Source organism: Chelonia mydas, chromosome 9 (assembly GCF_015237465.2).
Source record: "Chelonia mydas isolate rCheMyd1 chromosome 9, rCheMyd1.pri.v2, whole genome shotgun sequence".
Taxonomy (NCBI): Eukaryota; Metazoa; Chordata; order Testudines; family Cheloniidae; genus Chelonia; species Chelonia mydas.
Window position 1 is genome coordinate 41,404,947 of NC_057855.1, and position 14,152 is coordinate 41,419,098.

A 14,152-nucleotide genomic window follows, 5' to 3' on the forward strand; every position below is an offset into this window, starting at 1 on the left:
TAGGATTACAACAAAATGTGAATACCATGTTAGCAAGACACTACATCAAAGGTAGACTTGTTAGCACTGCAATAGTCAGCATTTTGATTTCATCGCAGTTGCTGCATTTTGTTTTTAATTTCCCTGTACATAAGTGTATCAGAAGAGGATCACAATTGAGTCTGCTGCTCTTGCACATAGCGCTTCTGTGGCTCCAGAAGACGCAGCAAATGAGTAAAACCGATATTCTTAAAATTGAAATCCCACTTCTCCTGCTGATGTTGTAGTAGAAGTGCTTAGTGGTGAAATAATACAGGTATGATCCCACAGTACAGAACAGAAACAAGGAGAAGGGAAAGAAGGATAAAAGCAGAAGAGATATACTAGCAATCTAGTCACCAGATTAAATAAAATCTTGGACAGATTGTGATTCCGTCATCTCATATTGTTGGATAAAAAGGTTTGGAGTGCTACAAAGACAGCTTGTTTTGTCTATGAAGGAGTGCTTTGCTGCAGTCTTGTGACCCTACCCACCCTACAGTAAATGGAGCAGTGTTGGCTGTGTCTGGAGGGCGCAGTGTGCAGCCTTTCTCAACTGGAGGGTAATGTTGAATGCAGTGATGCTTTTGAGGAAGATAGAAGGGGTAATGTATGGGTGGAGGTGGGGGTGATGGAAAGATAGAACTTGGGGAAGAGAAGAACTGGCGGGACTGTTGGGAGGATGAGAAAGAGACTCAGAATACAAAGCTGGGGAAGTCAAGCGGAAAGAACGAACTGAACTGATTCATATTGGTGTTGATTGTGCATGAGTTTCTTTTGTTGTCTAGTCAATGCAATTAGATGTGGTAATTAGCTGGATTCATAGCAAATGAGAACTCTGTCACCCTCCCAAAGAAATAGAGTAGGAGATTCTTGCCCCGAGACAAAAAAGACATTAAACCCCAATAAGGGGTTTTATAGACTTATAAACATGTTGCTTTTATAATCCTTAATCACTCCATTTGTGAGTAGGTAGCAGCCAGTGTAAGCTTGTTAAATATAAAAAGTATTTGAAGGAGAGATGTGCTTTGTTTTTATATTGCTGAACTTTGTAAGTACAGTGTACATTTTACCTGCATCAAAAATATTGTTTTAGGAAATGTTGAAAGTGAATGTGTTTGGGGGGATTTCATTTTATCAAACGCGGTATTTGTCATTTTATTATGTTTAAGATATCTGAAAATGACAACTTAAACTTTGATTTTAAATGTCACACATTTTACCACCAGCTTTGAATATAGTGTTAATCAAATCAGTTAGAAAATATTTTCAATTTACATGTTTCTTTATATGCAATGCAAAAGCAGTGTTGTTTTTTACCCCAATAATGTTGCAGTTCCTCATATTCATGTTTTTTAATTAGTTCAATAGGAAAAAATTAAATATTCCACTCTTGTGCTTTTATTCAATATCACACATGATGCTATGATACTATGAATGTAATTGATTTCTTAATCTGTACGTTTTTAATTTAGATACATGTGAACACCACATTTAATGAAATACGTTAACTTCTATAATCGGTGAGCTATCAAATCTGAAATATTCCCAGGAATATTTAGGGGCTTATCTTAGTACAAATATGTACTTTATTGTTATTATGGTTGTGAACACCTACCTAGAATAGATTGGAATTAGTTGAGATTTTAAATGTTGCAGATACATGTAAAAACATTTATGATAATTCCTGATAACATAATAGAATGCAGTAGAACATACAGTTGGTTAAAATATACATGCTACTATGTATTCAGATATATAAACAGATTTGATTAATCCATTTTCCTATTAATTTGGTATTTTAACCATTTCTAGTATGTACAAGTTTTTGATCACTACTTCAAACAGAGATTGGTAGGTAGGTAAATTAGTGAAAAATTTGTATATATAATTAAACATAGTTAGTAATTTAGGCCTTGATCCTGCAACCACACAGAAGTATCTTTAGTCACTTGTGTAGTCTCTGAGATGTTGATTACTTGCATATATTTGCAGTATCAGGCATCTCAGGCTCCAGTAGGATTGCCAGCTCTCCAGGATTGTCCTGGAGTCTCCAGGAATTAAAGATTAATCTTTAATTAAAGGTTATGTTATGTGATGAAACCTCTAGGAATACATGCAGCCAAAATTGGTAATCCCTAGGCTCCAGTCTTGCAAGCTGATTTGTGCAAGGAGACCTATACAAAATCTCAGAAGAATTTAAAATGTGTCTGACTATAAAACGCTGAGTTTTACTGAATTTTAATTTTTTTCCTAGGTCCATGTGGTTATGATATTCAGGTTCCATAATGCCTCCTGCCATGACAGACATCCTTGACATCTGGGCAGTGGATTCACAGGTAGGAGCTGATGGCTTAATCTCTGTGGACTTCCTGCTCCCAACTGGAACCTATATCAACCTGGATGTCCCTCGAGATGCCACCATATGCCATATTAAACAGGTAAATTAGTGGTTGGCTTGCTATTTTGAATGAGCTCCATCACTGATTTTGTTGAGAAGTACTTTATATATTAAATGTTGTTTAAAAGTCTTCTAATAGGCCTTTAGAAGCTTGTTCCTGTCAATGAAACCAAGATGCAACTTTAAAAAGTGAATAAAATGTAAACTGGTACAATGTCTTACTTAGACTGTAGACTGCATGAAACAATACCTCCAAGAAATGTGAACTGCTCCCATTCTTCTGATCCAGTGTTACCTCTGAAACTAACGATGACGATTTTAAATGTCAGCATTAACTATTTCACTGCTGATTTATTTTAGCTCAGAATCTAGCTGTGCCCAGCTCGCAACCCCAAAATTCTTCCTGTGCCTTCTCAGGAACTAAAACCCCCAACCACCCCTTAATCATCAGCCAGAACCTTAGCTTCTCTGTGACAAATCTATGATGAAATTATACATTGTCTCCCCCCCACCCCCAAATCTATGTTGAAGACTGAAAGGGTGAGAACATTGCGAAATGAATTGAATTAAATATTCAAGTAAATAACACAAGGGCTATTACACTGAATATATTATTTTAATATTTAACTCAAAATGTAGTGTTTTTTAAAATTTAGAAATCCTGCAAGTTTCAGTTAGTCTGCTATAGAAGCATGGGGGCCAATCTATTCCCAGTTATACCTCCATACATTTGGAGTTACACCATTGACTTCAGTGGAGTAACTCAAGATCTACCTTGGTGTGACTGAGAACAGAATTTGTCTCCTGGAGCCTTGCACAGATTTTAGTTCTAGTTCTCTGTGGCATACACCATGTTTTGACTATGAAGATTGAAAGTACTTCTGTCAATGTTATTTAGTTAAGAACAGTTTATTTCTCATTCAGCATATATTCTGGAGGCGCACATGGAGTGTGCAGTGTAGAAACTCTGAGCTGGATCTCTAATGTGAGCATGTCTTGCTGTGGCTTTGGAAAATGGAACAATGCATTTATGTGTGTGTAGCTGTTGGTTCAGCAAAGAGTGTGTATTGTGAATATAACTTCCTTTAAGGGATACAGCTAAATTTTAAAAAATCACACCTGATTTTTTTTAACTGTTGTTGAAAGATACACCTAAGATTACTGTAAGCAAAATAGGTTAAAGAAAATGTTTTCCATTTTTCTCAATTTGTTTCAGGCATCAACAACACTTTATGTATACCCATATTCAGTTTCCTCTGTAATAACTCCGTTTGCTATTTGTGTGTGACACAAAAACAAGAGAGACATCCATTTTAAACATAGGTAAATATGATTGTAAAACCCCAACTTTTCTGGAGGACTCAAAGGCAGGTGTAATGTCTGATAGTATTTTAACTGTTTTTTTTAAAAATTGACCATATTTCCATTTAGAGAGACAAGGTGGGTGAGGTAATACCTTTCATTGGACCAACTCTGTAAGCTCAAAAACTTGCCTCTTTCACCAACAGAAGTTGGTCCAATGAAGATATTACTTCATTCACCTTGTCTCTCTAATATCGTGGGACAAACATAGCTACAACAACACTGCATACAATATTTCCATTTGACTGTGTTCTTTTCATCTAAGGTCCTGGGCTGAGGAGAGAGATGATTGCTTTCTGTAAATAAATCAGAGGGATAAATACGAAGGAGGGAGAGGATTTATTTAAGTTAAGTACCAATGTGGACACAAGAACAAATGGATATAAACTGACTATCAACAAGTTTAGGCTTCAAATTAGAAGAAGGCTTCTAACCATCAGAGGAGTGAAGTTCTGGAACAGCCTTCCAAGGGGAGCAGTTGGGGCAAAAAAATCTAACTGGCTTTAAGACTGAGCTTGATAAATTTATGGAGGGGATGATATGATGTGACTGCCTACAATGGCATGTAGGCAATCTGTGAATGCTGGCAGCAGATTCCTCCTTTGGCTGAGTGATGGGACACTAGATGGAGAGGACTTTGACTGAGTTACTACAGAGAATTTTTTCCGAGATATCTGGCTGGTGGGTCTTGCTGACATGCTCAGTGTCTAACTGATCTCCACATTTGGGGTCAGGAAGGAGTTTTCCCCTGGGTCAGAGATCCTGGGGTGTTTTTGTTTTTTGTTTTTTTTTTTGCCTTCCTCTACAGCTAGGGCATGAGCCACATGCAGGTTTAAACTAGTGTAAATGGTGGATTCTCTGTAACTTGAAGTGTTTAAATCATGATTTGAGGACTCCAGTAACTCAGTCAGAGGTTAGGGGTCTATTACAAGAGTGGGTGGGTGAGGTTCTGTGGCCTACAATGTTCAGGAGGTCAAACTAGACGGTCATGATGGTCCCTTCACTTTTAGAGAAGAGGTAATTGAGCCCCAGAGCCTTTAGTTCTCTGCTGCCTTGCATCTTGTGTAGTCATTTACACATGTACAGATCAGAATGGAGGCATCATAAATCCACATTGCACTGATGTACATGACTACACAAAATACAGGACAGTCAAGAATTGGGGCTATAGAGATTGTGACTTGCCCAGGCAGTTTGTGACATTGCTGGGAATTTAATCAAATCTGTGGAATTCCAGTCTGCTGCCCAATCTGGACAATGTGCAAGACAGATTGTAAACAATAAAATTATGCAAGAAGGTAGTGGTTTTTTTAACTGTAATACATGAAAAAAGACGCACAACTGCAGATTTGTGAATCCAAGGATCAGTGACCCTACAATAGTCTGAGTTTTGAAATTATGTGGAAATTTTTTTGCCAGGAGAACTTGAAGAAAATGAAGAAAATTCTGAAGTAGTTCATCTGACAGTTGGAAACTGGATATGTATTGAGGTTTTGTTTTCACTCGGGCCCTGTTTAATTTTCATATATATTAGTAAAATCATGAATGGATATTTTTGTTTTGTTTCTAAATTTTTAATGAAAATTTCTTTTAGTTTTAATATACTGTCTCTAACCTCCCCCTCCCCCCCCCCCCCCCCCCCCCCCGCACCTCCCATTGACCTTTTCGGCTGCTAGTTCTGTGCTGTCCTTTCCCCTCATATTTTAAGCACATAACTCAAGGTTCCTCCTTCATAAATCAAGCCCCAGCTATTTAATGTAGGTCCAATGAGACTATATATATAGTTAAATATATTCATTTAAGGCCTAATTTTGTTAAGTATCCCTCTCCTATCTGGCCCTTTGAATAAAGCATTAATTATATAATATTAAATGCCTCTTTTAATTCAATTTTGAGAGAGGATAAAGTCTTAGTAACAAGTAATTGTGAAGTCAACTGAAAGAGGCCTGCTGTTAATATTTGATGTGCAAAAAATATACACTTTACAGTCTTTTTGTAATTGGATTTATTTTTTGTCTGTCCATGCTTGACAAATATGAAGAACATTTACAAATTTATACTGATTAAACAGCTGTGGCATTGCATATGCCAAGAGCACTCATATTTTGTTCCATATCAACCTGAAGTGTTTCATAAAATACAGTGAAAATAACATTTTTGTGGCTTTTCTGAAAGTATTAAAAGTTGAATCATTTTGGTTCTGTTTTCCATATGAAGAACTCAGCCTCTAGGGCTGATAAACATAAAGATGGAAATTCAGTATTGGAAGGTCAATAGCAACTTCCATATAGCCAAAAGAATCATGCAAGGGTTTTACAGTGGAAACTTCAGTGGAGATACTTAATTCCAGTCTCAAAAAGTGTTAGTGGAATATAAGCAAACGTTGCAGAGCATAACAGTTGAAGGCTTGACAAACATACCTTTTTGTTTCTGGCAACACAGAAGTGGATGACTTTCAAACCCAGCTTTCTTTACTGTAAATAAACAATAGCCCTATTTTCATAGAATCATAGTATATCAGGGTTGGAAGGGACCTCAGGAGGTCATCTAGTCCAACCCCCTGCTCAAAGCAGGACCAATCCCCAACTAAATCATCCCAGCCAGGGCTTTGTCAAGCCTGACCTTAAAAACTTCTAAGGAAGGAGATTCCACCACCTCCTTAGGTAACGCATTCCAGTGTTTCACCACCCTCCTAGTGGAAAAGTTTTTCCTAATATTCAACCTAAACCTCCCCCACTGCAACTTGAGACCATTACTCCTTGTTCTGTCATCTGCTACCCCTGAGAACAGTCTAGAGCCATCCTCTTTGGAACCCCCTTTCAGGTAGTTGAAATCAGCTATCAAATCCCCCCTCATTCTTCTCTTCCGCAGACTAAACAATCCCAGTTCCCTCAGCCTCTCTTCATAAGCCATGTGTTCCAGTCCCCTAATCATTTTTGTTGCCCTCCACTGGACGTCTTCCAATTTTTCCACATCCTTCTTGTAGTGTGGGGCCCAAAACCGGACACAGTACTCCAGATGAGGCCTCACCAATGTCAAATAGAGGGGAATGATCACGTCCCTCGATCTGCTGGCAATACCCCTACTTATACAGCCCAAAATGCTGTTAGTCTTCTTGGCAACAAGGGCACACTGTTGACTCATATCCAGCTTCTTGTCCACTGTAACCCCTACGTCCTTTTCTGCAAAACTGCTGCCTAGCCATTCGGTCCCTTGTCTGTAGCGGTGCATGGGATTCTTCCATCCTAAGTGCAGGACTCTGCACTTGTCCTTGTTGAATTCCATCAGATTTCTTTTGGCCCAATCCTCTAATTTGTCTAGGTCCCTCTGTATCCTATTCCTACCCTCCAGTGTATCTACCTCTCCTCCCAGTTTAGTGTGATCTGCAAACTTGCTGAGGGTACAATCCACACCATCCTCCAGATCATTAATGAAGATATTGAACAAAACCGGCCCGAGGACTGACCCTTGGGGCACTCCACTTGATACCGGCTGCCAACTAGACATGGAGCCATTGATCACTACCCGTTGAGCCTGACAATCTAGCCAGCTTTCTATCTACCTTATAGTCTATTCATCCAGCCCATACTTCTTTAACTTGCTGGCAAGAATACTGTGGGAGACCGTGCCAAAAGCTATGCTAAAGTCAAGGAACAACAAATTAGATGCATGGACTGACTCCGTCATCTAGTGGGACAGCTAAATTGATATTGATTTAAAGTACATTTCTCCAAGGCTGGAACAGGGACCCATAGAATGACCAGCAAAATGATTATTTGAAGCAACACTTCTCTCCTACCTATGGCCTTAATTGGTCTCAAGCACCATTTCAAGGGGCTAGAGGTGCTTGTATCACCTGTTAAAAATAACCTAAAAATAAATATATAAATCAAATTAAAAAAGTTAAAATCTGTTTGAAAAACTTTCTACCTGAATGCTTTATTTATATTGTGACGGCTGTCCGCAATGAGAGGGCTAGAAACATCCTTTACTACAGAAGGAAACTAGCTGAGATTAGTATTGATATTTTACAGGTCTCAAAAATCAAGGGAATCACAGTTACAGACTTCATAGCTCCAAAGATCATCCTTTTGTTTTCCCTCAAGCTGGTAGAGTCGTAGAAATGGTATGTTCAGCTTCCACTGGAGATCCTTATATTGCTGAACAAAAAATCACCCGCTAAGTAGAGTAGGATTTTTAATTTGCTCCAGAGGGAGACTTTGACCAGAGAGATGACCAGATATGTAGGCAAAGTAGGGTCAGGATAAAAGGGGAAGATTTTCAAGACTTAGGCTCCTTTACTTCTCTGCCAAAGTCCCCCTAAAAAGGAGGAAAAAACCCCATGCCTATAGTCTAAATAGGCTAGGTGGGTCAGAGGAGTTTTAATGAAATAATGAAGCCTTTTCACTTCTAATTCAATGGTTTAAATAGAGCATATGTGAGCAGTGATCTGTGGGCTCCTAAACTTCCATTGAATGGTTGTGACTATGTGAAACAGTGTGGTTTTCTCAAACCATTCCTTCGTGAACTAGTGACCACAGCACAGACAGCACCCTTGTTGGCTTTCATGAGCATGTCCGAGGCCAATAATTGAATAACCATGAAGACTGAACTATTTTTTGATCTGCAGAGGTGGTCCTTCCAGACCATGGCTGTGGCACATAGAAAAGGTGATACAGAGACATCTGCAGTGCAGGTACCTTGCTTTTGAGAGGGAAATCTGACGGTTCTTTGAACAGAGGTGTAGTACATTTAAGGGTTTGCAGTATGAGATATTTTAGTTTCCAGTGAGCTACTTATGAGAAGTACATTGACACTGTGGTGGCTTAATGTTTTTGTCTTCATAAAATAAGACATTCCATACATATTAAAATTTCATATGCAGTTGTTCTCTTGTATTTTAGGATAAATGGGTGTGACATCTTCACTAATAATTGAATACTTAAATGAAAAGGGGAATAAATTTTACATTGCAGTCAAATAAATGTATGGTGGAAACCCTAGAAGATAGGAAGAGTGCTAACATTGGGCCAATATTCAAAAAGTGCAGGTGGGATGACCCAGGTAACTATGAACTGATTAGCCTGACATTATTTCTGAGTGAAATAATGGAAAAATCCATATGTCATTAAGCTGATAAAGAATTAAAGGATAGGAATATAATGTCAACATGTTTTTATGGAAAACAGTTTTTGTCAAACATATTTTGTTCTTTGAGATTACTGGTTGGGTTTACAAAATATGACTGTGTAGATGTAATATATTTAGACTTTTTTTGTAAAGTGTTTGACTTAGTACCTCACAACATTTTGATTAAAAAATTAGCTCACTGCTGTAGCTCACGAAAGCTTATGCTCAAATAAATTGGTTAGTCTGTAAGGTGCCACAAGTACTCCCTTTTTTAACTCAGGGTAACTTAATGCAATGAAGATAAGGCATGTTAGTTTTACCACCAGGTAAACTAAGAGAAGTCAGCATTACACATGCCATGGCGGCTGACCTCTCCTAGTTTGCTTCACATAAAACTGCTGTGCCTTATCTTCACTAGGATTTTATCTGGAGGTAGCTCACATGCCTTAGTTACCCTGAGGTAAAAAAATACCTTTTTAGCAGTAAAGACAAGGCCTAACAAATACACTGGTATGTAGCTATAAGAATTAAGTAAGCTGGTAAACAGTTCAGCCAGTTTTTCACTGTATGTTGATTTTCTAGTGCTATACTTCAGGAGCACATTCTAGTGCTCAATTTACCTTCTCTCTCTATCTATGGTGTCATAAAAATAAAGGGAAGGGTAGCCACCTTTCTGTATACAGTGCTATAAAATCCCTCCTGGCCAGAGGCAACATCCTGTTACCTGTAAACGGTTAAGAAGCTCAGCTAACCTGGCTGGCACCTGACCCACAGAACCAATAAGGGAACAAGGTACTTTCAAATCTATGGGGGGAGGGAAGGCTTTTGTTTGTGCTCTTCGTTTACCTGTTGGTTCTCTCTTGGGACTGAGAGAGGCCAGACAGAAATCCATCTTCTCCAACCCATCCTAATCCAAGTCTCCAATATTGCAATATTGCAGTATAGGTAAGCCAGGCAAGGCGGATTGGTTTCTTTTGTTTTATATGCATTTTCCCTGTGTTAAGAGGGAGGTTTATTCCTGTTTTCTGTAACTTTAAGGTTTTGCCTGGAGGGGTGGGGGGGATCCTCTGTGTTTTGAATCAAAATACCCTGTAAAGTATTTACCATCCTGATTTTACAGGGGTGATGCTTTTGCCTTTTCTTTAATTAAAATTCTTCTTTTAAGAACCTGATTGATTTTTCATTGTTCTTAAGATCCACGGGTTTGGGTCTGTGTTCATCTGTACAAATTGGTGAGGATTATCATCAAGCCTTCCCCAGCAAAGGGGGTGTAGGGCTTGGGGGGATATTTTGGGGAAAGACGTCTCCAAGTGGTCTTTTTCCCTGTTCTTTGTTTAAAACGCTTGGTGGTGGCCTCATACTGTTCAAGGACAAGGCATAGTTTGTACCTTGGGGCGGTTTTTAACCTAAGCCGGTAAGAAAAAGCTTAGGGGGTCTTTCATGCAGGTTCCCACATCTGTACCCTAGAGTTCAGAGTGGGGAAGGAACCCTGACATGTGGTATTGATATGGCCCTGTCAATGTAGTATCTGAGAGTCTCACAATGGCCTGATCCTGAAATCAGTGGGACCTTGCCATTAGGATAAAGCCCTAACACTGTGAAGAGTATTAGCTTTCTGAAGATAAATTTAAAGTTTAACCCTCAACATTGCTTTTAGACCTAAATAGGTGTCTATGTATTTCTTATTTGCAGCTACTATGGAAGCAGGCACACAGCTACCCTCTATTTCATCTCCTTATGGAGATTGACTCTTACATGTTCTCATGTGTGAACCAGACGGCTGTACGTGAGGAACTAGAGGATGAAACGCGAAGGCTGTGTGATGTTAGACCCTTTCTTCCTGTCCTCAAACTAGTGACAAGGAACTGTGACCCAGGGGAAAAACTGGATTCCAAAATAGGTGTCCTTATAGGAAAAGGTAATTTTTTAAATTTTTTCTGTTTTGTTTTATTTGGAAAAGGGAAAAATTTTGTGTAAGTTAGTTTCACAGAGGCCAGGATATCTCTGCCTCATCCCTTGTCTTCTAGAATCTAGAACTATCCATTCTAAAGGAGATACAAATCTAACTTTAAAAAATTTCTGAACACCGTTGTAACACTAACACCGGAAATTTCAAAAATTCTAGTGAGATTATTTTTGTAACCAGAATAAATAGAATTAACAAAAACAAATGATACACTGTATTTCTGAGCAATTATCGCACATATCTGATGAAGTCCTAATGCACAAGAATGAAGTTCAAGTGGCTGGAACCATCTGAAAAGTGGAAGAGACATGAAGTGGATAAAGTGCCTTACTGCTAGTTTTGAAATGTAATTTAATAAAAATAATAAAAATCCAAGTCACTTCTGATTAATGATGACAGTGGCATGACATTTACAGCCACTTAGATCAATTTTCTGAAGATATGATCTTTAATGGGTTCTCAGTGTTTGGCCTCCAGCTCCCAGCATGAGACTGAGCAGAACTCCCTAGCTCAAAGAAGTTTGATTTTTGAGACTGAAGAAGCACTCAGCACAGACCTCCCTGTTTGCACTGTTCGTGCTCCTCCAACAACGGCTACTTCAGCCTTAGCCAGTCCCTGATTGACCACAATCAGGCAAGGAGTTTCCTGCAGAGAACCAAAAAGAACAGAGATGAAAGAGCTGATAATGATAATTGTTGTAGCTCCTGCCTAATCACAATCAAAAAGCATATGGCTTGAAGTTTCTAAGGGTACTGGTAGGGGCCTTTGCTACTCAGGTATTAGTAGAACAGGACTCATTTTGAAGTATTGCTGCCTCAGGGGACCAAAAAGCTTTGGGCTGGGGGAATTCTGCCAGTTTCACACAGGGATCATGAGACCCATAAGTGAGAATCCCATGAGATATTTCCAAAGAAGAATTACAGACACACATTTTCTGCTCTCCCATCCCATAAGTGTGTGTGTGAGTGAGGGAAGGGGGTTGTTTTTTATTTTCCTTGTGATACACCTTGCCAGAGAGGAGGCCCATTGAAACTCACAGTACAGACTATATCACCTTAACATCTGTCTGAAAGAGAAGATCAAGGGTCTACGTCTAAAGATATTCCTAACACCTGAGTTGATTTTAAAGGCCTGTTTGGTTGTTGTATCCTTCTTTCTCCCTCAAAACCTAACTGGGAAGGCTAGATAAAACTCCTTTTGTAGCCTGTTGGGGCTGGTCCTTAATCAAAGTAAGAATCTCTTTTAGGGGAATTTTAAACTTCAGTCTGTCATACATCAGTACATGACACTATGGCTATTGGAATTCTAAGGCCAGCGTTATCAAGGTAATGGTAAAATATAATGGATAATTAGTGATCAGAAAAAAGTATTCTACAGTGAAGGGTGTTACAATAAGGATCCTAATGTGTGTAAGGCGGTAGAAACTAGGTCTGTCAAGCAATTAAAAAAATTAATTCTGATTAATCGTGTGATTAAACAATAATAGAATACCATTTATTTAAATATTTTTTGGATGTTTTCTACATTTTCAAATATATTGATTTGAATTACAACACGGAATACAAAGTGTACAGTGCTCACTTTATATTTATTTTTGATTAAAAATATTTGCACTGTAAAAAAACAAAAGAAACAGTATTTTTCAATTTACCTAATACAAGCACTGTAGTGCAATCTTTGTCATGAAAGTTGAACTTAAAAATGTAGAATTTTATGTACAAAAAAAATAACAGCATTCAAAAATAAAAGAATGTAAAACTTTAGAGCTGACAAGTCCACTCAGTTACTTCAGCCAATCGCTCAGACAAACAAATTTGGTTTCAATTTGCAGGAGATAAAGCTGCCCGCTTCTTGTTTACATGTCACCTGAAAATGAGAACAGATGTTCACATGACACTGTTGTAGCTGGCGTCGCAAGATATTTACATGCCAGATGTACTAAAGATTCATATGTCCCTTCATGCTTCAACTACCATTCCAGATGTACAGGGCCGTCCCTACGGGAGTGCGTGGTCTGGGGCGGAAATGACGGATTCATTTCTTCTGGGACCAACCATGCCGGCCAATCACACCAGCCCATGGGGCCCTGCAAAGTGCACGGCTCAGAGCGGTCGCCCAGAGGACGGCTCTGACAGAGAACATGCGTCTATGCTGATGATGGGTTCTGCTCGATAACGATCAAAAGTAGAGTGGACCCACGCATGTTCATTTTCATCACCTGAGTCAGGTGCCACCAGCAGAAAATTGATTCTCTTTTTTGGTGGTTCGAGTTCTGTAGTTTCCGCATCTGAGTGTTGCTCTTTTGAGACTTCTGAAAGCGTGCACCACGCCTTGTCCCTCTCAGATTTTGGACAGCACTTCAGCTTCTTAAACCTTGGGTCGAGTGCTGTAGCTATTTTAGAAATCTCACATTAATACCTTCTTTGTGTTTTGTCAAATCTGCTGTGAAAGTGTTCTTAAAACGAACATGTGCTGGGTCATCATCCGAGACTGCTATAACATGAACTATATGGCAGAATGGATAAAACAGAGCAGGGGACATACAATTCTTCCCAAAGGAGTTCAATCACAAATGTAACTAACACATTATTTTTTTAATGAGCATCATCAGCCTGGAAGCATGTCCTCTGGAATGGTGGCCAAAGCATGAAGGGGCATATGAATGTTTAATGTGTCTGGCACGTAAATACTTTGCAGTGCCGACTACAAATGTGCCATGCAAATGCCTGTTCTCACTTTCAGGTGACATTGTAAATAAGAAGCAGGCAGCAGTATCTCCCATAAATGTAAGCAAACTTGTTTGTCTTAGCGATTGGCTGAACAAGAAGTAGGACTGAGTGGACTTGTAGGCTCTACAGTTTTACATTGTTTTGGTTTTGTATGTAGTTATGTAACAAAAAAAATCTATGTAAGTTACACTTTCATGATAGAGATTACACTACAGTACTTGTATGAGTTGAATTGAAAAATACTATTTTATCATTTTTACAGTGCAAATATTTGTAATAAAAAATAATATAAAGTGGGCACTGTACATTTTGTATTCTGTGTTTTAATAGAAATCAATATATTTGAAAATGTAGAAAAACATCCAAAAATATTTAATAAATTTCAATTGGTATTCTACTGTTTAACAGTGTGATTAATCACGATTTCTTTTTCAGTTAATCAAGTGAGTTAACTGCCATTAATCAACAGCCCTAGTAGAAACCTATTCTTGTTTTGCATAGGTGGTGGCTTTTTGGTTCAGCTAGCTTGGTATGATTCATGGTTTC

The 14,152-nt window shown here is 38.6% G+C and overlaps 1 protein-coding gene across 18 annotated transcripts in view; it reads left to right on the top strand.

Annotated features, from left to right (window-relative positions):
• Positions 1-14,152, top strand: part of PIK3CB (phosphatidylinositol-4,5-bisphosphate 3-kinase catalytic subunit beta) — a 182,620-nt gene that overhangs the window by 81,323 nt on the left and 87,145 nt on the right. For 8 of the 18 annotated variants that reach the window (XM_043521939.1, XM_043521938.1, XM_043521934.1 and 5 more), the window contains 2 exons: positions 2,276-2,459; positions 10,604-10,829. In XM_043521939.1, the coding sequence (XP_043377874.1) occupies positions 2,307-2,459; positions 10,604-10,829 (379 nt within the window). In that variant the 5' untranslated portion in view covers positions 2,276-2,306. Of the gene's footprint in view, positions 1-512; positions 582-2,275; positions 2,460-3,635; positions 3,743-8,411; positions 8,478-8,685; positions 8,846-10,603; positions 10,830-14,152 lie in introns of those variants that run through there. The other 10 variants (XM_037908181.2, XM_043521931.1, XM_037908180.2 and 7 more) reach the window with 4 other exon arrangements.